The sequence below is a fragment of the Eublepharis macularius genome, chromosome 7 (genome assembly GCF_028583425.1).
Source record: "Eublepharis macularius isolate TG4126 chromosome 7, MPM_Emac_v1.0, whole genome shotgun sequence".
Classification (NCBI taxonomy): domain Eukaryota; kingdom Metazoa; phylum Chordata; class Lepidosauria; order Squamata; family Eublepharidae; genus Eublepharis; species Eublepharis macularius.
The window spans coordinates 143,321,178-143,348,117 of NC_072796.1; the positions used below are offsets into that span (position 1 = coordinate 143,321,178).

Below are 26,940 nucleotides of genomic sequence, written 5' to 3' on the forward strand. Positions count from 1 at the left end.
TAGGTGTAAAGTTCTGGTTCCTTAACCGAGATTACGCTTGAAAGATTTATGATGGGATTCCCTGAGCCTACACGGGTCTCTCCCCTTCTGCAATTTTCACTGATTTTCCAACATTATTATCTCTTCACATATCCGAGGAAGTGCGCTCCGACTCACAAAAAACTCATACTAAAGTAAATTTGGCTAGTGTTTAAGGTGCCCCACTGGACTCATTTATTGGGATAAACGAAGTTGAAGCTGCGGCGCTTGCGCAGTGGAGGCTACCTTGAGCCAGAGGCTGGCGCATGCGCAATGTCCTCCTTAGTTCCGGCGTGAGCTAAAACCCTCTCTATGCCTTGACATAGCGCTTGACCTCTGACCTCTTCTCTCAGGCGTAGCACCTGGCGCCTTTTTCCACTATACAATCCTTATGATAAAAAGAAAGAAAAGTAACGGAGATTTCTCTCGACATGAAGAGAAACGAAAATTAAGTTTTTTAAAAGCACGTTAACTTGAACTGGGCGGGGGCAACGTGACCCTTGACCTTTTGCGCATGCGTAGTCGGAAGCTGCTGCTGAGGCGAGCGCACGCGGCGGAGTGTTGAGGGCCGAAGGAGCCATGAAGCCCGGCGGTGGCGGCGAAGGCAGCAGCCAGGTGAGGCTCGGAGGCGGAGGGCCCTGGAAGGGGCCGGGGGGGGATGGGAATAGAGGCCCCCGTGGGTGGGGCGCATGCGCAGGGGTGGCCTCGCTGCCTGAAAGCCCCCGCCGCCTGGGAAGCTGGAGGAGCAGTTGCCTGGCACGACCCACCCCGAACGTGTGAAGCGGCCTGACCCGGAGCGGGCTGGCTTTATCCAGCATGTGGGCATGGAAGGAGCACGTGGGTTTTCCCGCTTCCGCCTCCTTGTCGCAACAGCCTTGTTAGGGAGGCGAAGCTGGAAGAGGGCGGCTGGCCAGGCTGGCCACGGCTGGGGGTGCTTGGGTGGCCTCTTCCTTCATTTGATCCTCACAACAGCCCTGTGAGGAAATGGCCTTCCAGAAATGATGCAGGGCAGAATTACTCAAGAAGGTTTTTTTTATTGCTGTGAACTGTGTGTTGCTATAAGTATGCTCCTACTAGATAGATCCTATGCTGTATAATATGTCAGTTGTAGAATTGCTTGTGCTCTGTTGCAGCATTTCTTCAGCTCTGTACTGGATTTCTGCTGGTTTGGCATCTTTGCCAATTTGCGTGTATGTATCCTATTGTATGTGTATTGAAATGACTTTGAAATTGATCGTACTAACCCACACTGTGTAATCCACCTTGAGTCTTGGTGAGAAAGGTGGACTATAAATAACGTAAATAAATGAACAGGCTGGGAGTGAGCGGCCCAAGGTCTGCCAATGAGCTTCCATGTTAGAGCGGGGATTAGAACTTGGGTCTCCTGTATCCTGGTCTAACAGTGGAACTACTGCCCCACACTGACTGACCTGGTTCTCTTCTGAGGTCCTTCAGCTGGCAGTGTCCTTGCCACAGGTGCTGAACCACTGAGCTGTGCCAGCTCACTGACCTGAAATGATGTTAGGAAAAATCTTTCTCTGCCCATCAGAGAAGCTATGCAATGAACTCCCTATACGGCAGCTCTCAGAGGCAAAAGAAGGAGCCCCTGGTTGCTCCCATTATTCTTGGGCCCAGTTCTATAGGAATGCTTCTTGCTTACCTGCTACTATCATCTGAACCAGAAAAAGCAGCTGTGGCCAAATACCTGTTCATTTTACTTGAGCCAAGACTTTACTCAGAATCTCCTTCATCAAGCACCTTTTGACTACATATCCATTGATATTTGGAAGCTGCCTTGGTATCCAACATTTGGCTGGAATGCAAGGTAAAAATAAAATAGAATTTTATGACCAATTTGTTTAGGACAGACCCGTAGCTAAGTGAGAGAACACACACTTTGTGCAGAATGGCTTTAGGTAGGCGGGCTGGGAAAGAATCTCTGCCTGAGGCCCTGGAAAGCTGTTCCCGATCAGTACGGCCAAGACTTGCATGGAGGGTTTGTTCAGTGGTCTAACCAGCCATGTGACCATTTTCTCCGAGAGCAACCCACTGAGTTCCACCACCTCTTTTCCCAGAAAAGAAGCCCTGGGTCTAACCAGCACCAAAAGGCTTATTGTGAGGGAAAAAATAGAGACTGAGCCCCTTTGTGACCCCATTGGGGAGAAAGGTCGGGCATAAATGAAATCAATACATCTATACATGTTCAGAAGGGCAAACGCTTGGGAAGTACTGGGGTGAGGGGGTGGGGTTGTCCACTTTTGAGTCACAGTATTGCTTCCCTTTACTATGAAGCTCGGAGTGATGGAGCCATTTTGTGCAGTCGTCAGCAGCGGGTCTGGAAAAGGCTATGTGCCTGAGACCTTGGGGCCAGCTGGACCAGCGGTCTTGTCATAAGTGCAGTTCTTGTTTTGTTTATTTCTTTATTGGACTTCTATCCCACCCTCCCCACAAGCGGGCTTTCAGCAGGTTAAAACAATAAAACATAATTTACATTTACAACATCAATAAAATAAAATTCCCATAACACCGCTCCCAGACAACGAGCCTACAACCGACCCTTGCCAGTAAAACACCAAAGTGTGGGTAAAAGAGGGGGAACGGGCCTTTTTGATCAAGTTGTAACTAATGGGTTGGGGGGGGGAGATGATCAAACTGTAACTCATCTGAGGGGCCAGATCATCACATGCCCCCCCTGCCAGGAGGTTGATTGGGAGGCTTTCTGGATGACTGCTGATCCGGCCTCAACCTTATGCCTGGTGGAACATCTCATTCTTGAAGGCCCAGAACTATAAAAGATCCTGGCGGGTGCACATATCCTCTCATAAAGAGTTCCACCACGTCGGAGCCAGGACCAAGAAGGCCCTGGCTCTGGTTGATGCCAGCCTCGCCTGCCTGGTGGCCAGGACCACCGGTAGATGCTTATTGGCTGATCTCAGCACTCTCCAGGGCACATATAATGAGAGGTGGTCCCATATGTATGCCAGCCCCTGTCCGCTAAGGGCTTTAAAGGTCAAAACCAACACCTTGAATTTTATTTGGAACTCTACGGGGAGCCAGTGCAGCTGCTGCAAGATGGGAGAAATATGCGTCCTATACGAGGCACTGGTAAGGATGTGCGCAGCAGCATTCTGGACCCATTATAATTTCCAGGCAGGGCTCATTTTGAGGGGGAACGCACCGGAAGGGTGTTCCAGCAGTTCCCCCAAGACAGGTGGCCCCGCCCACCTGGCTTTAGGGCCATTTAGGCCTCGATTGGGGCCAAAATGGCCCGAATCCAGGCCAAAACGGCTGGAATCGGGTCAGTGCCGGGCAGGGGAACCTTCCCCCACCCGGCACCAACCCGATCTCGGCTGTTTCGTCCCCGATCCCGGCCGAAACGGCTGGAATCGGGTCGGTGGGGGGGGCATTGACCTGGTCCCGGCCGAAATGGGTCCAAAATGGCCATTTTGGGCCCATTTCCAGGCAAAGGGACCCAGATCAGATTGGGTCAGTGCCGGGCGGTCCCCCGCCAGACACCAACCCAGTCTGGGCTGTTTTGGTCCCGATTCGGGCTGAAACAGGCACAAAGTGGCCATTTTGGCCCCATTCCCACAGGGATCAGGGCTGGAACAGCCAGGATTGGGTCGGTGCCGGGTGGGGGAACCCTCCCCTGCCTGGCACTGACCTGGTCCTGGCTGTTGCGGCCCTGACCTGGGCCCAAATGGAGCCCAAATGGCCATTTTTGGCCGTTTGAGGCCTGTTTCGGCCGGGATCAGGACCAAAACCGCCAGGATTGGGTCCGTGCCTGATGGGGGACCCCTCCTCTGCCCAGCACTGACCCAGTCTGGGCCGTTTGGGGCCGGATCCAGGCCAAAACATGCCCAAAATGCAGCTCTTTTTCTATGCAATGACCCCAGTTTCCCGGTCAAACCCAAGTAGAGTGAGTTATAGTAGTCCAATCTGGAAGTGACCGTTACATGGATCATTGTCGTTAGGTCCTGGGTCGAGAAATAGGGGGCAAGTTGCCTGGCCTGCTGAAGATGAAAAAAAATAGACCAGGCCACTGCTGCAACCTGGGCCTCCTTTCTCTCGTCCACCTGGAAGACTAAGGCACTCGGTCCTCCTGCCTGCCATGAGTACTGTGACGGCTTGACATCAGAGCCTGAATTTGGAAGGAGGCATGAAGGGCACGTCTAGTCCGAGTTATGCCTGAGCTGTAGCAGAGGGTGGCCAGCTTCCACTCTCCTCTCCAGTGGCCTGGAGGTCAGAAGGGTATTTTGCTGCTGCAAAAGATTCACACACATCAAATGACATAATGAAATTGGTTCCATTTAGAAACATTATGTTTATGTTCAACGCTTTTGAGATTGTTTGGCTTTAATGTTGCAAGTCTTCTGGGTAGAAGGACAGGCTGAGAGAGAGGGAAGGGGCGCATCAGGGCTGAACCTGGGTCAAGTCCTGGGTTTTGTACACTACATCTTTCTTTCTCCATACGAGTGGCACTGAATATGGTGCACTTACCATTTCTTAAATAAATTTGGTAGTGAAACCAGTGGCCAGGTACATTTGCCTTGGGGGCTGAACCTGGTCTCTGGGTCGCCCACTTAAGACAAGAGGCTGTCTGAAGTTTCTACTTGGAGTCTTAAGGGTCTAAGTACTGGGTGGATCATAGCACCAGCTTTTTAAAAAGATAATGCCACTTGTGCTGCCTTTTCTGTTTGTTCTTGGCCTGCTAGGAGGGTGGGAGGTGCTGGCAGTACAATATTCTGATGCCTGCTGGTTCCTTTCAGCAACCTCTGTTCAGTGCTGGAGCCCTTGAGGAGCAAGATGGAGCAAGTGATGATCTGACAGATAGTGAAGAAAGCATTTTCTCTGGGCTGGAGGATTCTGGAAGTGACAGCGTCACAGAAGAGGAGGAGGAAGACGACTATGACAGCGGAGCTGAGGAGAAATCAGAAGGCATGCTGGGAGTAAGTATCAGATGTAAGAGTGTTGCCTCTGTGGCGCCATGCCTTTATGTGGCTCTTGAAATACAATTTTTCAAGGGAGAATTCCTGTGGAAAAACTGTGCATTCCTTCAATGATAATACTTCTGAGATACATTTTTATACAGTTCTCTTGTAATATAATATCAAATATTTGTGTTCGCTCTCTCAAAGTAAAACATGATGAATTTCTCCAACTGTGCAGTGATCCAGCTCCTTGAAGGAGGTAGAGTAGGGGGCAATCTTAAGCAGATCTATTCAGAAGTAAGTCCCATGTTATTCTTTGGGGCTTTCTCCCAAGAAAGTGTCTTTAGGGTTGCAGCCTTAATCCCTTGGAGTCCTGTGTGTGGACAAGTACACTTACCCCAAAATAAGGATACGCAGAGAGGACTTTTCTCCTGCCATCGCCATGCTGGGAATTCAGAGCGGGCCAGAGTGAGTCCGGTGAGTCTGCAATATAACTGGCTCGGGTAGACAAAGTTCCCCATCTTCCATTTTGGAAAAACTATATTTTTGTATCTTGTAGTAACAAGTGCTGAACATGCAATTTTTGGCCGAGGTCTTTCCTTTAAAGTGGGAAACAGCCAAAGGGACCACTCTGTAACTGGTTTGACCAAGTCCGCTGGCAGCATTTTTCAGTGTCGTCATGCTTTGTTTGTCGCTTGCCTTTGTTCTGGCTTTCAGACCAGGAGCAGCGTGGGCCTGTGTTATGCCATTTTCTCTCTGCCGTTCTCACCAAAATCTGGTTGCAGAGTCTGTGTCAGTGAATGAGTAGGATAGCTTCCAAGAGCAACAAATGCCCAGGCTTCCTGCACTCTTGTGTGATACGCCTTTAACATCTGGGAAAGACTGGAACAAACATCCCAGTAAACACATGAGCTTCGGTTTCCTTCATTATACTGTTGTTGATTTTTTGCCATCCAACATTGCGTAAAATAATAAGTATGAGCTGAGAGGTGAAGCTTGACAGGGGCGGGGTTGCTCTTCCAGGCTCCTGAAGCACCATAGATTCATCATGGCCAAAGAAGGTCCAGTTGTTATTCTTCCCTGTAGGGAAGTTTGGGAAGAACTGTAGAGTTCTCCAGTTGACTTGGTGTCTCTTCTGTGTCTTGATCTGCTGCTGGTGTGTTCTTTGAGTCCGCCTTAGAGACCAACAAGATTTGCAGGGTGTGAGCTTTTGCGAGTCAAAGCAGAGCAGACAGGGTGTCTGAAAACGGAAGCTTTGACTCTCGAAAGTTACCCCTCTGGAAGTTGTGTTAGTCTCTAAGGTGCCACTGGATTCAAATCCTGCTACCGCAGGACCAACATGGCTACCCACGTAAACTGTCCTGCCGGTGTGTTGTAGCAAGTGGGCCTGCATGAATGGTTTATCGCTTCATTTACACAGCTAGAACATTTCTAGCCTATTTTTCTGTTGAAGGACTCAAATGATAATTGTAGCTCCAGCATAATGCTGCCAGCTGGCACCCCGAGACTACTGAAGGTAGAAGTGAGTGGCACGGGCAGTACCAACCCCTGTGAGCAGTACGCTGCTTCATTCCAGACTGGAGAAAGAAGTGCGTTACACCCTACTCGTGCTTAATTGGTGTGTTTTGTTTTGTTTTTGTGCTTGCTGAACTCTTCCTTTGGCAGTGGCTCTTGGTTGCTGCTGTGGACATGGGGCCTAGGATGCATTTCCTGTTAGCTACTTCCATGCTGGTCTCTGCTCTTGTTCTGAGATTAATGCATGCAGGTTGAAGTCTCTGACAGATCTGATGCCGTTCTAGATAGAACCACGCTTTGCTGGAAGGAGGTTAGACGTGAATAGATTTTTCAAAAAGGCCTTTCCAGCTCCCTAAGGGGGGAGTTGTAGTCCAGATCACATGCCCTTCCTTGGCTGCTTCTTGCCTGCCCTTGAACATTCTTGTCAGACAGGTGGCTAAAGCAAGCACGGTAGAAGATTTCCTTCTCCCAGGTGGTGTATTGGAGGTTGGGAAGGAAGTGTCATTCTAGCACCACTGGCTCCTGAGCAGTGCTTAAATGTTCTTCTTGTTTTGTTTCTCTCTTAGTGTGGATTAGCTCAGTCCACAACTGTGGACATGTGCTGTCTTGATGCCCTACTGCACAGACCAGAGAGGCACTGGGGCTATTGAGAACTGTAACTGAGTTGAGGCACAGCGTGGCCCCGCAGCTGCCACAGAGGCGGCAGGAGCTTCCCCACCCTGTGCTTCCCTGCTGGCTCCACAGGCCCTCAGAGGCCTGCCATCGACATCTTACTTTTTGTCCTGGTGCTGGCACACCGCAGGGCCACAGTGCGCCTGCACCAGGATAAAAAGTGAGTCGTCAGGAACACGGCTCGGCTTTTATATAGTAGGATAGCTAGGACACTCACAGAGCAGAAATACAGCATGATAATAGTTAGGACATTAAATTAAAACAGATGCAGTAGGGTATGGTAGCTGCAAATTTGAAAAATTAGCAGAAAGTTGAACACAGATGAAACCTTTTGGAATTAAATTATGAATAATTAACATGACATCTTTAGCAAAGCCGAACTTTCCAGTTGGAATGTATCTACATCAGCAGACAGTACCCAATAGCCTAGTCTATGGTCTCTGTCCCTTACCAAGGTTTCTCTCTGAGCAATTACTTATGACACAGCCCTGTAATTTGAGTAGAAGTTGAGTAGTTTCTTGCATTGCTTTGAATATCAGCAAAGTAATGTATACATCATAAATTAAATGAATTAGGTCTGGAGATCTCCCCTATTTTTATTTTAATTTGTTTAGTTTATACTTTATTTGAAATGAAAAGAAAAAATAAGACTCATACACAGTAGAAATAAACGTACAACAATAGTGAGAAATCTACACATTAGCATCTATAAAAGGTTTCTAATATCTAAAAATAAGTCCATCTGCAGTTGTTGTCCGTATGCCACATATTCAAATATAGATGAAAGTTGTAAGGTTCCTCAACCGTTGAAGTGTGGGAGGTGGGCATTTGTCTCTCCAACGTTGTAATGAAAGTCTTTTATCTACAGTGAGGGTGTGGAGGGTTCATTTCTGTTAACCATCCAGGTTACAGAGCGGGGTTTTGAACTTGGGTTTCCCAGATCCTAAGTCTGACACTCCAACCATGACATTGTCATGGAAATGTGGATTAGAGCACATTATACTTAGTAATACACATGTATTCTAGTGTACTCTGTATAAACTTCACTGTAGTTTTTTTTCTAGCACATCGTATAACTACGCAGGTGCTCCTTCATCTTTGACAGCCAATTAAAAATAGAGGACAGTATCAGAAAAATGTTCTCTAATTGTAGAATGGACCCTGAGCCTGCTTGCGGGGAGGGCGGAATATAAATATGATTAAATAAATAAATGATCTGCTCAACTTTTCCTGTAATCTTTACTGATTTATATCTCTTATTTTGTAGCTGGACATAGTGTCGCTTTTTGACTAGGTAGAATGTAATATGAGTGAAAATATGAATAATTAATTAAATCTCAAACCAATCATAGTTTATTTGTGCTATCCCGTGAAAAAGACCCTAGATTTCTGCCCGTGATTTCTGCATGTGCAGCCCAGATATCAGATCAGGGTTTGGGCTGGAAGAAATCAGATGAAGAGCTAGGTGAGAGACTTGCTCTTGTAATGTGTGTTGTGAGAACTTCAATGCATTTCATAGTAAATCTGATTGATTTCAACTTAGATTGAATTGAGAAATGTTGGGAGACTTGCAGTGCAGTTCTAAGCAGAGTTATCCCAGTCTAAGTAACTCTGCTCAGGATTTCACTGTTAATTCTTGTTTGTTTTATCTGTTCCATTTTGGAAGATTTTAACTTAATAAGCATTTATATTTTAATATCTTACTTTATTAAAAAGTTTAGAGTTTATTTTAATAAAAGAAAACATTAAACTCTTAAAGAGGAGTCTTTGTGTCTTGGTGGGGAGCGTATTGCCGGAAGAACCCTATAAATTATTTGCACTGACAAACAGTTTTTCTAAAAGGAGCTAAAGCTGTTTTTGGGTCTCGCTTCAAGGTCTAAACGCTGCTCAGAATATAAGATACAGATCTTTAATCTGAATAGTTGGAAGCCTTAATGAGATGCAGATAAGCAGCACGTTACAACATCACTCTGGGCGGATGAAAGAAATTGCTGTTTCATTTATTTCAAGCGTTTATTAGAAATCTCTGATGTCGTGTGGAGCCTAAGTGTGGGATCACTTTTCAGTCATGGGCTGTCAGCCATCAACTTTTTGTAATATGAGGATAATACAATGAACAGTTAACTGAGATAATATGCAAAGAATGCACTGGCCCCTTGGAAGAAACATCACGAGGACACGAAGTATGGTCGCTGCAGCACTAAATATGATGGAAGTGGCGCTAGCCTAGTGTGACTTCCAAATGGGAGAGATGAGCCTGTCAGGAGCTCTTACTCTTGATGGGCAGATGTAAATGCCATCTTCACCATACAAACAGTGGCAACTTAAAGACTAACCAATTTCATTTCAGCATAAGATTTCGTGAGTCATATCTGATGAAGATAGTTTCAGGTGGGTAGCCGTGTTGGTCCGCAGTCCCCCTATTCACAACGATACAATCAGTGGACCTAACAACACCAGCTAGACCATCTCAGGCTCATTCACTTGTTCCTCTTCCAGTGTTATGTATGCGATCAAGTGTCAGCAGTGCCCTCCCGCTTTCCACAGTGGACAAACAGGTCAGTCCCTTCGCAAAAGAACAGATGTACATAAATCCGATACAAAAAAATCACAACATTCAAAAATCACTGGGAGAACATTTTAATCTCCCAGAACATTCCACTGACCTAAAAGTAGCAGTTCTCAAGCAGAGAAACCTCAAAGGAAAATTACGAGATTGCTGAAATTGAGTTTATTTGCAAATTTGGAACAATGGATCCCGCAGGGTTGAATTGAGACATAGGATTTTTCTCGCATTACAGGTGCTGATTTTCTGCACTTTGCACCCCTGATTTATCAAGCTAATTACAACATGTATTATAGCTAGCTTCCTGACACTGTAATTTACAGTACCCCTCCACCCTCTGCCTAGATTATAAAGACTCCTCCATTTTTCACTCAAATTTTACAAAGGGAGCCTTAATTCTCAAACATTCATACCCTGGAAATCTAGTTTGTCCTTAAGGTGCTATTGGACCCAGATCGGATGAGGTAAGAGCACATATTCCCAAAAGCTTCTACTGGAATAAATTTTGTTAGTCTTTAAGGTACCATCAGTCTCTCAAGTGTCAAAAGGTGAATACCCACACACCTTTATTCTGCTAGTTTTGTGGCTTGTTTTCTGCTGTTACACTATTACTAGCACATACTGCAGGGTAGACTAAAAAAATCAATTTTTCAGGCCGGTGAAGTAGTTTGGGTGTGCTGCAAAGTTTCAACTGTCTCTATTGGAAATACCCTAATTATTTTGATGCTTGTGACTGGTATATGATGATCTGACTAATCGTTCATGAGTTTGGCCTGGAAACTGGCTGCAGAAAAGGTGCCTGACCTTCCAACAGCTGGGTCTCTGCACCTGTCAGTCAGGGGTGTGCGCTTCGGGTATCCGATTCGGGGAAAATGCCCAAATAGGACCCAATCTGTAAAGTTTGGGGGTTCCGAATCTAAGGTTCCCGAAGTGATTCGGGAAGGTTCGGGGCCTTTCCTGGGCTTCAACTGGCCCATGGGGGAATGCCTCCTCCGCGGGCCAGTTGAAGTTTAAAGGGCTCCCACCCACCACCCCACTTACCTGTGCCTTCCCGGCGGCTGCAGAGGAAGCACTGCAGGCGGTGGAGGCAGTGGCTCCGGCATTCCATACCACCCAGCTAGCTGCTGCAGTGGTGGTAGAGGTGGCACAGGCAGCAGAAGTGTTGTTTCTGGCCTTCCCAGCTGGCTGCTGTGGTGGTGGAGGAGGCAGCGCGGGCTGCAGAGGCGCCGGTTCTGGCCTTCCCCACTACCCAGCTGGTCTTCTTTCTGGCTCCACGGCCAGGTAAGTGGGGTGGGGGTGGGGGTGGGGAGGACAGGGGGGGACTAAGTGGGGGGGATGGGGGCTAAGTGGGGGGGTGGGAGACAGTTTCCCCCTCACTTCGGTATGCTCCAAAACTTTATGGAGCATACCAAAGCATTTTAAATACTGAAGCGGCTTTCAGAGTATTGCAAATCATTTTCTTGAAGTGGGAAAACCAAATTTTTCCCCCAGCACACCCCTGCCATCAGTCAAGGTTGAGTATAGCTCTGCCTTGTGAAGAGTACATAAAACACAAAACAAATGGCTCGCTGTGTTAACTTAGCTTTGCAATTTGCTCTTTAGTGGTTGAGGCAGGCTGGGAGAAGGCTGAGTGCATAGAGAGAGACCATGTTCTCAGCGTGGCATGCATCTTCTGGACAGCTGGCTGTACTGCCACTACCCCTGCCTCTCTACCTCTGGATTTGGGCCCTTAAATGAAAAGGCTTCATGTCTGTGTGTCAGACAGTGACAGGAAGCAGACTAGTTTTGGATACAAGTGTTATCAATATGGTGGGGGGCACCATATTGTCTTCAGGAGGCCCCGTCCTTTGCCTCCTCAGGATCATCTGTTGTGCCCCGCTAGGTGGCGCTCTTGTATGCCATCTTAAAATCTTACTTATTTATTGTATTCATAGTCCGCCTTTCTGACTGAGACTGAAAGCAAATTACGCAGTGTAAATCAAAGTAATTAATATGAGACACATAATAAGCAAAGTATTATGAATAGGATTACAGAAATCTGAACAAGCATTGAATATTAGGGATGATACAGAATGCAGCTACCATGCAGAAAAGTGGTATCAGTAGAAAATAATGCAGCAACATGATAATATGTGCAACAAACAGATAAATTGTCCTGTACGGATTATATAAAGTGTCTTCCTGAACCATTCTTTTATACGGCTCCATTATACTGCTATTGAAATGCCTTACTCAACTCTGTTTTATATAGTTTGCATAATGACAGAAGCGTGGGAGCCTTCCTGATCTTCCCGAAAGGTGGGGCGCAACAGAGGTTGCTTTTGTGTGGGCAGTTGCCCATTGGCAGGGCACCTGCTAAAGGCACTGCTCAGATGTGCAGTGTTACTGTGGTGGAGCACAGGAGGAGAGGTGGGCCTGCAGACAGGGGTCTGTGGCCATGAGGGGCTTTGTATGTGATGGCCAGTACTTTGAGTTGAGCCTGGTAACTGACGGGGCAGCCAGTGGAGTGACTGCAGAATGGGTGCAGTATGCACGTGCTTTCTGGTTCCTGATAATAACCAAGGGGTAGTATTCTGTGCCAACTAGAATCTTCAAGTTGCCTTTGAGAGCAGGCCCATGTAGAGCTTTGACATGGGATCAGTTCTTGTCTCCAACTACCAAGCAAACATGGACGTGTTGCGGAAAAATCAGTCCATCAGCCCAGCCACACTGCTAAGCTAAACCTAGATTCAGGTTTGTGCGCTCAGAACCAGTGCCACTCTGGTTCTAATCTTAAGGTGCCATTGTGCATCTGGGATTGTGGGGTGTAAGTGAGGAGCGGGGGGGCTAGATCAAGAGTCAGAAAAGTTGGTGTGGTTGAGAAGATAAAGGCTTGGGTTGAAATCGTGTGTCTCTTTGCCTCATTAGGTGGGTAGAGGCCAAGTCTCTGTTTCTCAGCTAGGTATGCTAGACAAATATTGTTATCGACTTCATGGTGTAAACACAATAAAGATCGGCAAGTTCTTTGCCAGTTGCAGGAGCCCAGCTGGCAGGGCTCTTGAGGAAGAGGCGAGTTGCAGACCAGGGTTTTGTGTCCACTCGGGAAGTGAACTGGCTCTGACCTGCGTTACCTCTGCCCTTTGGCTAGCAGTGATTTTCCTGTCCCAGCAAGCCACAGTCTTGGCTGAAGCAGACAGGGTGACCTGCCCTCCTCCTCCCCCCCCCCCCCGTCGGAAGCCCCTGATGCGGCTGCTGCAATTGCTCCTTCCGATTGCTTTTCCTGGCCAGCGTTTTCCCTTTGGTGTTGCCTGCTGCCCTCCGGCGGCCGTCCTGCGGCAGGCCCTTAACAGGCGTGAAGCAGGAGTTTTATGGCGTCTTCCACTCACAGGCTTTTCTTCTAGCGAAGCTTTTGTGGACTAGAGCAGCTTCACAGGACTCTGTTTTTTCTGCAACAGACTATGGAATTATTTTTCGAGAAGCGCTCAGTTGGCTTTACAAAGGGATCTTTTAAGTACACGGAAGGGGCATTAGGTGTTGGCAAAGGGGGAGTAGCTTGGGGTGGTGAGTCCTTGGTCGTTTGAAGGGTGCCAGTTGTTCCCCTGGTACCTTTTAGCAGGGTCAGGAGGGTTGCCCAGGCCCGTGCCGTGACCTTGAAGCGCTAGTGTGCTGCTTGGCGATCAGCCCTTCGGATGGGAATGGGGTGGTGGGAGCTGTCACTCCTCCTTCCTCTTCAAACCAAGTGCAGGTCTGTGTCTCGCACCAGGGCACTTGCTGGCTCTTTTCTAGTGATGGCTCGAAACGACAACTGGAGGAGGAGCGGGTCCATTCATACTTTGTGGGTCAGCAGCCCAAATGCCTCCAGCTGTGAGAAGCAAGCTGACGGTCCCATTTCTCCAGGCGAGTGGCCTTGCCTGATCTGGCTGAGATCCTCTGCAGGGTGGCATGAATGGGGAAGCCGAGAGCTGCCCCGGGGCCTCCATGGCACAGGCTCGTCGGCTAGGGAAGCTGACTGCACCGGTGACCCGTTCCTGCAGCCCATGGAGTGTTGGGGAGGAAGGGAAACGGGGGAGAGAGGGAGAGGCAGACAAAACCCTCTTGGTGCCAAAAGCCTGGGAAAAGACTTACCTCCAATCTCCTCTTTTCAAAGACTTTAATAACGCCTTTGTTTTTGCTGTAATCCCATCTTCTAGTTGGCCCTGTGCTTTCTAGGCCCCCAGCCCCACTTTCTCCCTTTGGCCAAGAGGGTGGAAGTCGAGGGGGGGGGGAGCGCACAAAGGGCTGTGTTGGTGGGTTGCGTATAGCAGAAGGTGATCACACACACTGTGCAGGCTTTACTGCTCCCAGGAGGGGCGTTTTGGAGGGCTGCTTTTCTGATTATTCCGTCAGATCCTCCGGTAAAGCCCATTCTAGGCTGGGTCCCCTCTGAGCGGGGGAGGAGGGCGAATCTCTTTTCCAGCGAAGGATGTGCACTTCTGCCTGCGCCCACACGCTGGGCCAACACGTAGGTGCTGTCTGGAACGCCAGGCCTGGGGGCTGGAATCTGGCAGGCTGGCTGGAGCAGAATCCGGCCCCGACCCAGGATCCTTGGTGTGGGGTACTTTTCAGTCTGAGCCCAGGAGGAAAAGAAGAGCTTCAGGGCCCTCCCAGACCAGGCAGGCAGCCTTGTTAGTCCAAACCCCTCTTTCTGTGGGGAGCAGTCCGGAAGCAGGGGACAAAAGTCACAGCCCTCCCCTGTTTCTTCCCAGCATCTGGTATTCATAGGCATACTGTCTCTTGACATGGAGGTTCCATTTCGCTTTTATGGCTAGCAGCCATCGGTAGATCAAGGAGTCTGAGACAGCGAGTTTCCCCTGGGAGACGGCTGCAGTTTCCCCTGGGAAACTGGTGGCTCGTGTAATACAACCGCAGTGCAACTGTGCCACAGGCCCCCTTAATCTTTCAACTGGTCTGCCTCAGGTAGTGGTCATCTCTGCTTCTTGGGGCAGAAACCTCAGTCTGTCTTGATTTGAATTCACTGCACCTCTGTTTCATTGTGGTGTTACGAGGGAAGAAGAAGAACGCCTCTCCTTCCCACCTCCGGTGCTAGCGCGTGAATGGGTTGGCCCGTGGGCTGCCGTGGGCCTCCACAGCAGAGAGGGTTGCAGGCTTAAGGTGGCCTGCAGCAGAGGCTTCTGGGCCTGGGGCTTGTTGCATACAAGCGGCACACATCGCAGCTCAGCCTCTGCACAGCATATTTATTTATTTATTTTTAATGTTTTAGATGGCTTTTCCTGACAGCTCAAAGCAGTTTCCAGTAAAAACAAATTGCAATATCAAGTCAGAACGACTATAAATGCCAATCAGCAGATCAACCAAAAGTCTTGATGGTGCAGCCTGTTCCACAGAACTAGAGCCGCCCCGGAGAAGAGCCTTTCCTGGCCTGATACGGACATTAGCTGTGTGTCGGACCAGTGCCGTGCCGCACCAGTTGACATGTATGGCCAAGTATGTTGCGGCCTAGTGAACAGTGTGGTTGCATCAAAGAGAAAACAACCCATTTTAGTGGGAGGAGGTCAGTGTTCCCAAGTATCACACAGCAGATAGTTCACAGGCTGTGGGGTTAATGTGTCAACTTTGCAACTCCATTATTAGGTTTATAATGCACTCTGTGGACTCAGAATGGGTTACAGCCAGTTCGCTAGAGAGAGAGAGAGAGAGACGCACTCTCTCTCTCTCTCTCTCTCTCTCTCTCTCTCTCTCTCTCTCAATCGAATCCATTTGTTTGCTTGACCATAGCTGAGAGCCGGGAGAGGCAAAGCAGGCAGGAGCAATTCTCAGTCTCTTGTTTGCTGTTGTAAATAAAACAATAAATAAAATACCGAAGGGAAAGGGGCCATCAGGGGCCATCGTGACCAAAGGGTTGGGTGTGCCCAGTTCCCCGCTTCTCACATGGCTCTCCTCGAACGAAGGCTGCCCTAGTGCTTTGCCTTGGCATCCAGCCTTGCTCAAGGGAGTTCCTAATATTAGCGCTGTTCAGCCTTCACACAAGCCCAGTTTGTGCTGGCTCTTTCGTTTGCTGGAACCGCTGCTGGTCCCTCCTTCCTGTGCCACTGCTTGACCATGGAAATGGGCTGTAAATGAGGAGAGGGCTGCAGGTGACAGCTCTTTGGTGCATGAGATCTCTGCAGTGATCAGGGCCGGTTGAGAATCTGGGGTCCACCAGCATTGATAAATTTATTTTACTATGATTTTTTAACTTCATTTATGCCCCACCTTTCTCCCCAGCGCAGCTTTCATTGTTCTCCTCTCCTCCATTTTATCCTCCCCCAAACCCTGTGAGGTGGGTTAGGCTGAGAGGATGTGACTGCCCCAGGGTCACCAGCAAGCTTCCATGGCAGAGTGAGGATCTGAACCTGGGGATTCCAGATCCAAGTCTGACATTCTACCCACTACACCACACTGCCTTGCCGTTAAAAGTAAGGGGTGTCCAACCATGTTGCGGCCAAGCGAATACAGATCTGTCAGATCCTTCATCCAGCTTGACTGACGGTGGCCCTCTTGGCTGTCAGGCAGAAAGAGGCCTTTTCCAACCCCTTTTTCCTGAGATCCCAGGAGGTGACCCTGGGGCCTTCTGCAGGGAATGCATGCGCCACAGACCTTGCCCAGTAGTGGAAGAGGTGCAGAAACTGCTCTTTGAGGCCCGCTCTGAAGAAAGCAAGCTGTCGTTGCTGCTGGCCATTCTGTATAGTTTGCGAAGTTCTGTTGTGTGCAGTGCAGCTTCTTGCATGGTGATGCTTTCTACCGTCTTGTTGTCTTCCAGGCTGGGAGGACTGCTGAGAAGGAATTTCAGTCGTGCGGAAAGAAGGAGGGTACAGCAGCAGACCAGCAGGGACCACCTTTGGGGAACGAGTATGATGAAGACAGCTCTGACGAAGAGGTAAGGCTATCTGCTGTTCCCTCTCATTCCCTGAGTGACATTGGCTTTCCTGGCTGTCTAACGCAGAGCAAAGGGAAGTCTGCCCTTCTCCTGTGGAAGGGAAGAGGTGGAGCAAAGCGGCAGGGCTGGCCGGCTGGCCTCTGTTCCTTCCCAAGAAAACAGTCTGTGTATGTGCTGGCTTAGGCTCTTGCATTGGCCACGGGCACTTTTTTTGCCTCTGCTGAACCTGATGGACCTAGAGGGACAAATGGGCATTTCTTTGTCACGAGGATTTTTCACTCCGATGCAGAAGTCTGTGCGCTGGACGTGTGGGAGTGCTGAGAGAGGACGTGTGCTTGTCGCTTTTGTGGGTGGCAGTGGCCGCAGGATTTCCAGATGCCAGGGTCCAGGGAGCCAGATCACGGGAAGTAAGAACAAGTCACGAGAGGGCTTTCATGAGATCTGAGATGGGAGGAAGGCCACGGTTTGCCTGCCCCCTTCTGGTGGAGGCTGTACAGAAAGGGCCAAAATTCCCATGGCGTCAAGCATTGTGTTGAAAATAGAGGGGTTAAATTCCAGCCAAAAGAAATGCTAGAAAGACAAAGATTCAGCAGGTAGAAGGGAGAGTTATTAGGTAGGAACATCACTGTAGAAAAGGGTTCGGGGGGCTACAGTGGATGGCAACCTTAATGTGAGCCCTTGATGTGTTTCCATTGCAAAAGTTGCCAGAGCTTTTTAAGACCATAGCTGCAGAAGTCACCAAGGTCAACGGTGTGGCTGTGAAAAGTCTGAGCTCTGCATTTTGAGAAGTGCATTAACAACAAGGAGGGGGTTCAGGGCAGAACAATGGAGACCGTAAAGGAAGGTCGAGAAGCCCAGGAATCTGCGTCGAGTCTGGAGAAAATGAGGTCACGTGGGGGAAATTTTTCATATATACCGAACTCTGCTCTGGGCAGCATGAGAACCAGTAAAAAGAGAAGGCAAGGCGCTAGGAAGGCTTGTGGCCTCGAGGCAATGGGGCAGAACTTGTTCAGGTTGACTAGGGCTTGAGTGTTGCTCGGAGGTGAGACATACCTGACAAAGCCCGTGATGCACGAACTTCACTGTTCCTCTTCGACAAGGGTTAGCCCAAGCAAGTTTTTAGGAAATGCCTGTTCAGTAAGGAAAAAAATGTAATACTTTTGCTGTCTGTGACTTTAAAAAGGAAGAGGTGTCAGAACTGCCGTTGGCAGTCCTGATAACGGAGTGGAGCCGCATTCTGAACACTTTTTCAGCAAGCCAGTGAACAGAGTGTTTACCCACATCCTCCCCACGGCCCCTCAGAATCTTGGGCTGACTTCTCTAAGGGCAGGGAAACACTCCCCCCCCCGCCCCGAAGTCTGTAGTGCGTTCTTCCTGGTCCTGTTTTTCCCACCCCTTCTGCACTCTCCTTTTCATCACAGCATTAAGCATTGCCTGTCACTTTCAGATACCGTATTTCAGAGGAAACAGTCACATGGGACAGGAAGGTGGAAAGGTTTCTCTGTTGGCTGCAGATTGCTAAAGAGACGGTTCCTGTAGCTTTTAGTAACCTGGAGCTAGTTGCCCAGGGGGAGGACGCAGGGCAGGCTGTAGGGTCTGCTGGTTTTTGTGGTGTTGCCTGGGTGGAAAGTGGAAGAGCAGATTCCTTTGGAGTCAGAGCTCTGTGGAGCAAAGAGCTTGGCTGGAATGTGGGGGGGGGGTGCAGGGATTGGACCCGCAGACGGTGCGCTGCTTGCCCTGGTGGAGTGGGCAGGGGCTGAGAGAGCGGGATGGGCTTGGACTTGGTTCCAGGAGACACTGAAGGATGGCTCTTCTGCCTCTTTTTCTGGTCGTGCAGCCGAGGCAGCTGTACACTTGAAGCCCACCTGGTCCGGAGCCGAAGCTGCGGAAGTGCTGGGTCTGCAATAAAGATTGAGAGCGTAATGAAATATACGGCCGCAGAAAGTGTATGCTTGTGTAATGTCTCGAGCACAACCCAGGGACTCGAGGCTTTCATGCTGGAATCCAAGGTCTCTCCCTCAGCAGCTGGTCCTATTTCAGGGCCCCCGTGGGGGAGGGGAGGCACTGATTCAGAACCTGTTGACATCCAAGCGGCTTCCAGTGGCTTTGTTCCTACCTCCTTGTCCTCCCCTCCCTTTCGGCAACTGTATTTCTCTCTCCTCCAAAGGAGTCAAGCGCTTCTGCTTCCCCTGCCCAGGATATGCTCTTGGAGTTCACTTCTTGGCGCGTTGTGCCCCCACTCCGCTCAAGGTCACCCCTTTTAATGCCAGTTCTTTTGCATTCCTGCATTCAAATTGCCTGGGCCTCCTCCTTCCACAAGTGTGCACTGAAAGGGGGGGCCCAAATTCACTTTTTCCACCAGGCAAATTGGAAACACAGGATGGTAGTTGAAGGAGCAGGACTGTAGGCCTGAAAAATTCAGTATAAGCAAAGCAGGAGTTTGGAACAGAGCGGGACTGGAGGGTGATGGAAACAGTCTTCTACCCTCCCCCTCCCCAGCTTTCCCAAGCAGGATAGAGCCGGGGAGGGGTTGGGGGCACAACTGCTGCTATATCCTCTCTCATACTGCTTGGGCCAGTGAGGGGGTGCTAACTAGATAAACCAGCTCAGCTGGTGGCTCTTAATGGGAGACAGCGCTAGGCACAGTCAGGCGTGGGTTTGGGGCAGGCAGTGCCTCCGGCAGAGCCTGGCTCGAGGGAGGTATCAGCGGTGTCTGTGTGAATCCCTGCTTCCTGCCTTGCCTCCTTGCAGTGCTGCTGCCGCCGCTGCCTCCCGAAGCTCCTTCCCTGCGGAAGCCCAGCGGGTGTCCTTCCCTGCGGCTCTTGCTCCCCGGCTGCAGCTTCTCATCTCCAGAGTGCCAGGCAAGCCCAGGGCAAGCGGGGAAATGTGGCATGGCAGAAAGCCTGGGGGTGAGCAGTGGAGTGGCAGGGAGGGTGGAAAGAGCATCATCGTACATGGGGTGCGAAGGGCAATGGAGTCAGTTAAGGGTTGCGGAGACAGCAGATGGGAACACGAGGCGCTCCCCGCCCACACACCCCTTGGTTTCCTTTGGAAATTTGGGTCTGGCCCCTGTTGGAAACAGGATGCTGGGCTTGATGAGCCCCTTGCGTGACTCAGCCTGGCAAGTCTGGAGCTCTTGAGTTGCTTGGCGCTTGCTCGCTCTCCGTGCAGCTTGGCAGAGCCCATCAGTGGGGGTAGGCAGTGGGCTGAAGCATGGGGAGAAGAGGTGCCTGTTCAGGGAGAGGACCCCCCGCCCCCCCCCCCCCGCTAGACGCGCACTCTTCTCGGCCACCATGCCGCTTGCGGTACCTGTCAGACCTGCTTTGCCTGGGCTTTGCGTGTGAGCGCATTCCCCTGCCCTTTTCCAAGTGAAATGGCAAGTGGAGACGTTTGCTATGAGGTCATGCATTTAACAAGAAAAAGAGCAGCCTTTCTCCCTCAGTGTCCCCCTTTGCCCATCTGGACGCTCTTTAATGCAGCTGTGCTACGCAGTGGTACCATCCAGTGCAGCATCAAGGACAGGGCAGGTGAAGGGGGCTGGAGCTGGGCAGGGCCAGGTCTTGGGTGCTGCTTTCTGAAGCGTTACTGCTTGAGTGTGTAGAAGGGAGCAGCCCCTTTCGTGGCTTCGGACTGCACCGTGAGGACTTACTTACTTGAGAAGGTCGGGAATTCTTGGCCTCACTTGTGTGTATTGTCTTAGCCTGCACCTTTGCACACAGGTGTGGAGATTGGGATTGGCGTAGAAACTCGTTTTGGTTTTCCTGTTGAGGTGGGTGACAGCACCCTGCTGCGGCTTCATTCGTTGAGTGGGTGGGGCTCAAGGGCCTCCTCCGCATGCAAACACAACCCTCAACAATTCCCCAGCGAATGCTGGTAAATCTGCGCAATTTGCCAAGTGTGTTTTTGTGGCCGAACTAGGTTCTCTGAGTGCAGGATTTGGGGGGTGGCCTCTGCTCTGAACAGGACTGCCCTAGGATGGGGGGGGGGGCTGCTGTGGCTCAGCTCGCTTTCACCTGCCTGTCCTTTCTCAGCACTTCCGCTCTCTGCGTGCCCCTCCTGGCCTGCCAGGGCTTCTGTCCTGAAGACTCCCGGGGAAGGGGAGGGAGGCCGGCCCGTGCGGCTGCCTTTGTGCAGAGCGCAGACTAAACTTCCTCCCACTGAGCTCCTGCTCAGTTGGCAGCCTCGGCGCTCAGCCTGGCGTGCTGCCCAACTCGGCCTCTACCGTGTGTTCTGGGAAGAGACACAACAAAATAAATTGGTTTCCTGGCGTGCACTGGCTGGGCTCCCCCGGATAAAGCAACTTGCTCGCCTTGCCTCTGCACAGCGTGCTGATCCTTCTCCTTTCACTCCCCCCCCCCGCCCCCCGCTGTCAGTGAAAAAACGCTGCATGGGGCGCGGGGCCAGGGGCAGCTGAGGCACCGGCTGTGCAAATACACGAGCAGGTTGATGGCTGGAGCTGGGGAAATCCCCAGCCCTCTTGCTCTTGTGGCCACTTCCCTCCCTCCCCCTCCCCCTCTGGCTGTCTCCTCAGCACTTGCCCGGCAGCCCAAGCCTCCTCCCTCCCCTTCAGCCGCCCGGAGATGAATGGCCGGGAGGCGGAGAGGCTGTCAAGGCCTCGCTGGGAGGAAGCAGTTTGGGGCTCTTGTTTGGTTCTGCTTCCTCCCGCAATGACTATTCCATATGTCGGCGGATAATGAATGACGGCGCGCTGAGTGCTCCTCCGCAAGCCAGTGGCTGTTCCAAGCCCACTTCCCTCCTCCATGGTGCAGCTGATGGGGAGGGGGGAGAGCGGCTGGCAGGGCTGAAGGAGCTCTTCTTTCAGTAGCTGATTAGCTGGGAGCACCAGAGAGAATCGCTCAGAATGTGCTGCTGGCAGGCAGGCAGGCGGCTCCTTGAACGCATCCCGCCTGGAGCGCGCACGGCTTCCGACCCGCCAGTCCCAGCAGCTCCTTGAGCACTCCCTCCTGCATGCCTTGGGAGGCTCAGCCGGGCCTTCTGTGGATGCTCCCAAGCTCTGCCATGCCTGCTGGGCCATGATCTCAGCTGCCAGCACTGGCTCTGACTCCAGCACCTCTCCCCCAGTGCTGGGAGGCAGCCCAGCTTTTGCATCCAGGGTCTTCGGGTTGCACTGGAGGGGGGGGACCCAGCAGCAGCTGAGGCTCCCTGTTAGCATGGCTAGAGTCAACAGTCTGAGTTAGAAGCAGGAGTCCTGCTTGCGGGGTGGGACCCAAGAGGCAGTTGTGGCTCTCTTGCCAGGTGGTTTGGAAGGCAAGGAGGAGAGTGAACTGGGAGGGGGAGGCTCAATGGCAGCTTTGGGCTTGCCCCTGGAAAATGGCCATGAAATACAGCCTGTTACTCAGTAATGCTGTGCATTTAGAAATATTAAACAAGAGCAGTAGAGTATAAGCTTGCTCATTGTTAACTGATGAGAGATTCCTGTTGCAGGGAGGGAAAGGAGCACAGAGTTACTATGTGAATGGGTCCCAGGCAGCAGTCAGTGTAGAAGTTGGGTTGCAGAATGTCTGTTTTGGAGGAAACTTTAGCCACGGGTGCAGATATAAACTGGTGTCCTCTTCCCTTGGGGGTCCTGGGAGCCGCCGGGAGAGCTCTGAGGATCTCAGAGAGCCTTCCTGTTGGGTGCTAAGTGATACAGCCACCACGAGTAGTCTGAGTGGATGTGTGAGGCCAACAGGGCGAGGGGTGGCAAGCTGACTGGAGAGATGTGATGGGCACAGAAGAGACTGCTTCCTCGCCAGGACGCGTGTTGGCGGATTCAGGGTTTAAGAATATTTTTTCTGCTTCCCTTGGGTGCCTCTTGCTTCCTCCGTTCCCTTTTCTTCCACTTGCCCCTGGGCTGCATGCAAAAGCCTTTCCTTCAACACACTCGAGTCTTGCCTCGTGAGTGCTTCCTCTTGTGGAGGGGGGCGGTGTTGGGAGTTGCAGACTCTGGGGGCACCAGCGAGTAGCAGGGCAGGGCGTCCACTTCCTTGAAATAATGGGCCACAACTAGAGAGGAGGAGGCCTGGAAGAATTTGGGGGAGAAATGGGGGTGGTTGAGATTTCTGATGTTGTTTTTTTAAAAAAAAAAAAAATCAGTACAAAAACTGGGAAATTTGGGGGAACACTGAAGGGGGGAAATACCATGACTTTTAAAAAAAAAATTTGTAATGAGTGAAATGCATTTTAAGTCACAGTTCTACTTAATCACAAAATATAGCATTAAAAGTTTTATTTAAGACAACTGGCATCATTAGATAATAATTCCTATATATATTGAACACATATGTGACATAGTTTCAAAGATATGTTTATTGTTTAAATGTGAATAATTTTGGCTACAATTAATACGCTATAATGTGTTTGACCATAAATGTTTAAAGAAGTCAGTGAACAAAATTTCACTTGGTATCTAGATATGCTGGCTGCCCTACCTCTCAGACGGCCATGACTGGAGATGAATATGCTCAGATAGTACAGGGTGCATCAGTTTGCAGCTGTCTCTCACCTTTGGGGCATATTTATAATTTTGCTAGTAGATATTTATACTTTTAAATTCCGTAGACATGCTGGCTAGTTCAATTTGATGTGCTAAGTTATGAATTATGCATTTTATGTCCTTAAAATGCAAAACAAGTTTAGGGGGTTAGACTAGATGACCCTGGAGATGCCTTCCAACCCTATAATTCTATGATTTCATATAGAGTTTTCCCAAATTTCCATTCCCACCCCCAAAAAAGCAGTGGTGTTTTGCCATGGCTTCCAAATTTCTGTACATATTAGATCTCTCTCCATAGCCCTTTTCCTTTTCTGCCCCGTAGATGTGGCAATCAGCCTCACTTTCAGGCTTGGCATCTGCAGGGATCTACGTTAAGCCCTCAACAATGGCTGTTCTGTCTCCATGATTGGCAGTCTGTGTTCTCCGCCATGTGACCTGCGCTCTTCCCAGCCCCAAGAGGGCTTTCCACATAAATTTCAGTGAGGTGGGTGGAAAGTGGGTGTCTGGGCTGTACCATTTCAGACTGCAAGTGCAGGCGCATATGGCTCAGTGTTCCTCCACTAAAAAAAAAAGTGCCTGCACACAGAAAATTTGGTGTCAGGGTTATAGCCTAGCTTTCTCCCAGTGTGCTGGATTTCAATATGAAGAGTTATTTGTGTGAAGGATTCAGCCCCGTAAGCCCCCTTCCTCCCACACAGTCTGAAATGGGGTGGCCCAGATGTAGGTTTCTCCCTTCTGCTCTGAAGGACAGATGGCCGCCCGTGATCTGCTTGCCCTTTGGCTGAGGCTACCAAGAGCAGTCTCTACTTGCCTTTGGAGGAGATGGAGTCAGTCCTTGACTTTGGGGCTTGCCTGAAGGGCCGTGCGTTAGCAAGATGCTTGCCCTTTCTTTTGGCCACCCTCTTTCTCTCTCCCTGTAGAGGGGGAGCCCCAGGAACCCCCTCGAAGAGGGGCACTGCAGGAATTTCAGTGGAACTGGGAGATGCCAAGGGGAAGCCCTCCAGGCACCCCCTGCCAGGAAAGCAGCCTGTGTCAGCCGCAGGTCCAGGGCGTCAGAGAAAACCCTGAAGAAAGGGCTGTTGTGACGCCAGAGCGGCTAGCACGAGAGGTCTGGCTCCTTGGGTTCTGGCCCTCGCCCTGTGGCGGAGAGGTAGCAGATGTGGGGAGTGGAACTCCAGAAGTGGGTATAGGGAGCATAGCCAAGGGGTGGATCCCGAGCAGGGAGCATGTTGCAAGGGAACTCCCTCTGTGGGGTAGGAAATAGCTACGTGCAGTGGAGAAAATAGAGAGGCCAGTGTGTTGATGGGAAGGTTAAGTCTGGCTGGCTTCTTCAGTTCCTCCCATTGGCCCTCTTGACGTGGTGGGATATAGAGGCGGGATTTAAGACCCTCTGCATTAGGGTGTTGTGTGGTGTAGAGATGAAGCTCGACTGCCCTGGCCAGAGGACTGAGAGTCCTCTGCATGGCAGAGCAGCTACACCTCCCTGGGCTGTGGTGCTCCTTCAGTGGCAAGGCATTTATAGCCGCCTCTGCATTTGCATTCCCAGCACCCCTTTGAGGTCCTTCTCCGTTTTGTAGAGGAGAGCTACTTGCCCGGAGTCGTGTGGCTTGCTGCTGTTCATGAGCAGCCAAGCTGATTGCCAAGGCCATGTGTGAAACAGGAAAGCAGTCTGTTGATATTTTTAAATTAAAAGAGCGAGATTTGGGTCCAGTACCACCTTAAAGTCCAACTAGATTTCCAGGGTCTGAGCTCTCAAGAGTCAAAGCTCCCTTCATCAGATACAAAGAGCGGGAAAAGGTAGGAGTCTTTATAATCTAGCCAAACGGGGGAGCTAGCTATAATACATGTTGTAATGAGCTTGATAGAGCAGGGGTGCAAAGTGCACCAGTGAGAGAGCATTTTAATCTTCCAGGACATTCCATCACTGACCTGTTCTCAAACAGAGACACTTCAAAGGAAAGTTACAAAATGAGCTTGCTGAAATTGAGTTTATTTGCAAATTTGGAAAAATGGATCCTACCCCCAGGGTTGAATCGGGACGTTGGATTTTGTCACATTACTGATGCTAATTTTCTGCACTTTACACCCCTGCTTTATCAAGCCAATTACAACGTGTATTACAGCTAGCTTCCCGACGCTCTGTTTGTAATACCCTCCCATCCTCTGCCTGGGTTATAAAGATGCCAACCTTTCCCCACTCCATGTGTCTGACACAGGGAGCTCTGACTCATGAAAGCTCAGACCCTGGAAATCTAGCTGGTCTCTAAGGTGCTACTGGACCCAAATCTTGCTCTTTTACTGCAGACCAACATGAAACTATTTTAAATTGAAGGAATCCTGTGGCTCTTTGCATGGTGCGCTTCATAGTCGTGCAGACCTGTCCCTTTTCCATGGCTTATTGCTTCTGCCGGTGATGGGGCAGAACGCTGCCTCCCCGGCTCCTGAAAGCACGTTCAGACAAAGTAGACGCAGCCCTTTGACTCCAGCCGGGCCGGATGTCATCCTGGCTTCTGTGACCACAGGAGGTGTTTCCCTTCGCAGCGGAGAGAAGTTTGCCTTTTTAACACAAAACCTTGACAAACACGGGAGGTGGAATCCTGCGTCTGGTGCCACATGCTGTGTTTTTTTTAATGCTTGTGTGGAATTGCTGTTGTTGACCTTTGCTTTTGATATATAGACATTTTAAAAGGCATTAATGATCTCAGAAACTAATCATAAAAATATAACCCAAAGCACACGGAATGCTTCCCAGCTGCACCCTGAGTGGGTGGTGAAAGGGGGCTGGCCTTCTGGACTGGCACACCTGCCACGGGATGGACAGCAGATGGGAGGGGGGAGGCAGAATAGCGGGGGGGGGCTCTGGGCCACTGAACGTGGGGCAGGCTCAGGCCGTGAGAGGGTCGGGGCGGACTAGGATAAGGTCGCCTGGAGAGACAGGCGGGATGGGCCCTTGAGGCCAGCAGAGGGGGGCCTCTAGACACGTAGGCCGTCGCTGCTGAGTGCAGTCTCCGCAGGCCGAGAGCCGGAGCGGTCCAGGCGGAGTCCAGCCCCCTTCCTTGGGGGCCGCCTGTGCTGGACCTGCTGCTTTGTGCTGGGTTGGTTGCGTGGGCTCCAGGCCGCCCTCTCGGAAAGCCTTTGCTGCTGGGGCTTTTCGGCTTCCGGGCAGGGTCCAAGTCCTGCTCAGCCTGGCCTGGCCTGTGTGCACGTGGGAGGGAGTCGGGGTGTCGGGCCAGGCAGGGCCTAGGCAAGCTGCTTGGCCTGCTGCTGCCCTGAGAGAGGCCAGAGCTCCTGCAAGGCCCTCCCCCTGCCACTGGGCATCCTGCTGCGCTCGAGTTCAGTGCCCCCCTCGCACGCTGGCGTCCCTTGTGGAAACTTGGACGGCCGCTGCTGCCGCGGCTCTGTGCGGGTGCTGGCGCTGTGGGGAAGTGCTGTCGGGTCATGCTTCTATTTCAGGCTCCCTGGGCTGAGAACTGCCCGCTTGGCTTGGGGCTGGGTGTGGTGTAGCCGCCCCCCCTCCCCTGCTGAAGAATGGGTGTGGATGCCCTCATAAAAAAAGGGGAAGGAATTACTGTTTTCTGGACACCCGAAGTTTGGTTTTGAAGTGTTTGCATAGAAGTGCGTTATGTGGGAGGAAAAGGAGAAGGGGTTGGCAAGGAACCATTCTTTATCCTGGAAAAAATGACATCAGTGAATAGTTGAAACGAACATCTCTCTTTTTCTCTCTCTGACCCAGAGAGGGAGAGAAACCCACAGCAGCTTTGAGGTGAGGAGTGGAAACTTTCTTTCCATTTATTTTCCCCCTCTGTGCGTTGGGTCTGTCTCAACTTACGGGCTGCCCTTTTGGAGG

General features: G+C 50.6%; 1 protein-coding gene across 1 annotated transcript in view; it reads left to right on the forward strand.

Annotated features, from left to right (window-relative positions):
• Positions 1–545: 545 nt before the first annotated feature.
• Positions 546–26,940, forward strand: part of BOP1 (BOP1 ribosomal biogenesis factor) — a 75,419-nt gene continuing 49,024 nt past the window's right edge. The window contains exons 1-3 of the mRNA XM_054985423.1: positions 546–633; positions 4,788–4,967; positions 16,481–16,597. Of these exons, the coding sequence (XP_054841398.1) occupies positions 598–633; positions 4,788–4,967; positions 16,481–16,597 (333 nt within the window). The 5' untranslated portion in view covers positions 546–597. The remainder of the gene's footprint in view (positions 634–4,787; positions 4,968–16,480; positions 16,598–26,940) is intronic.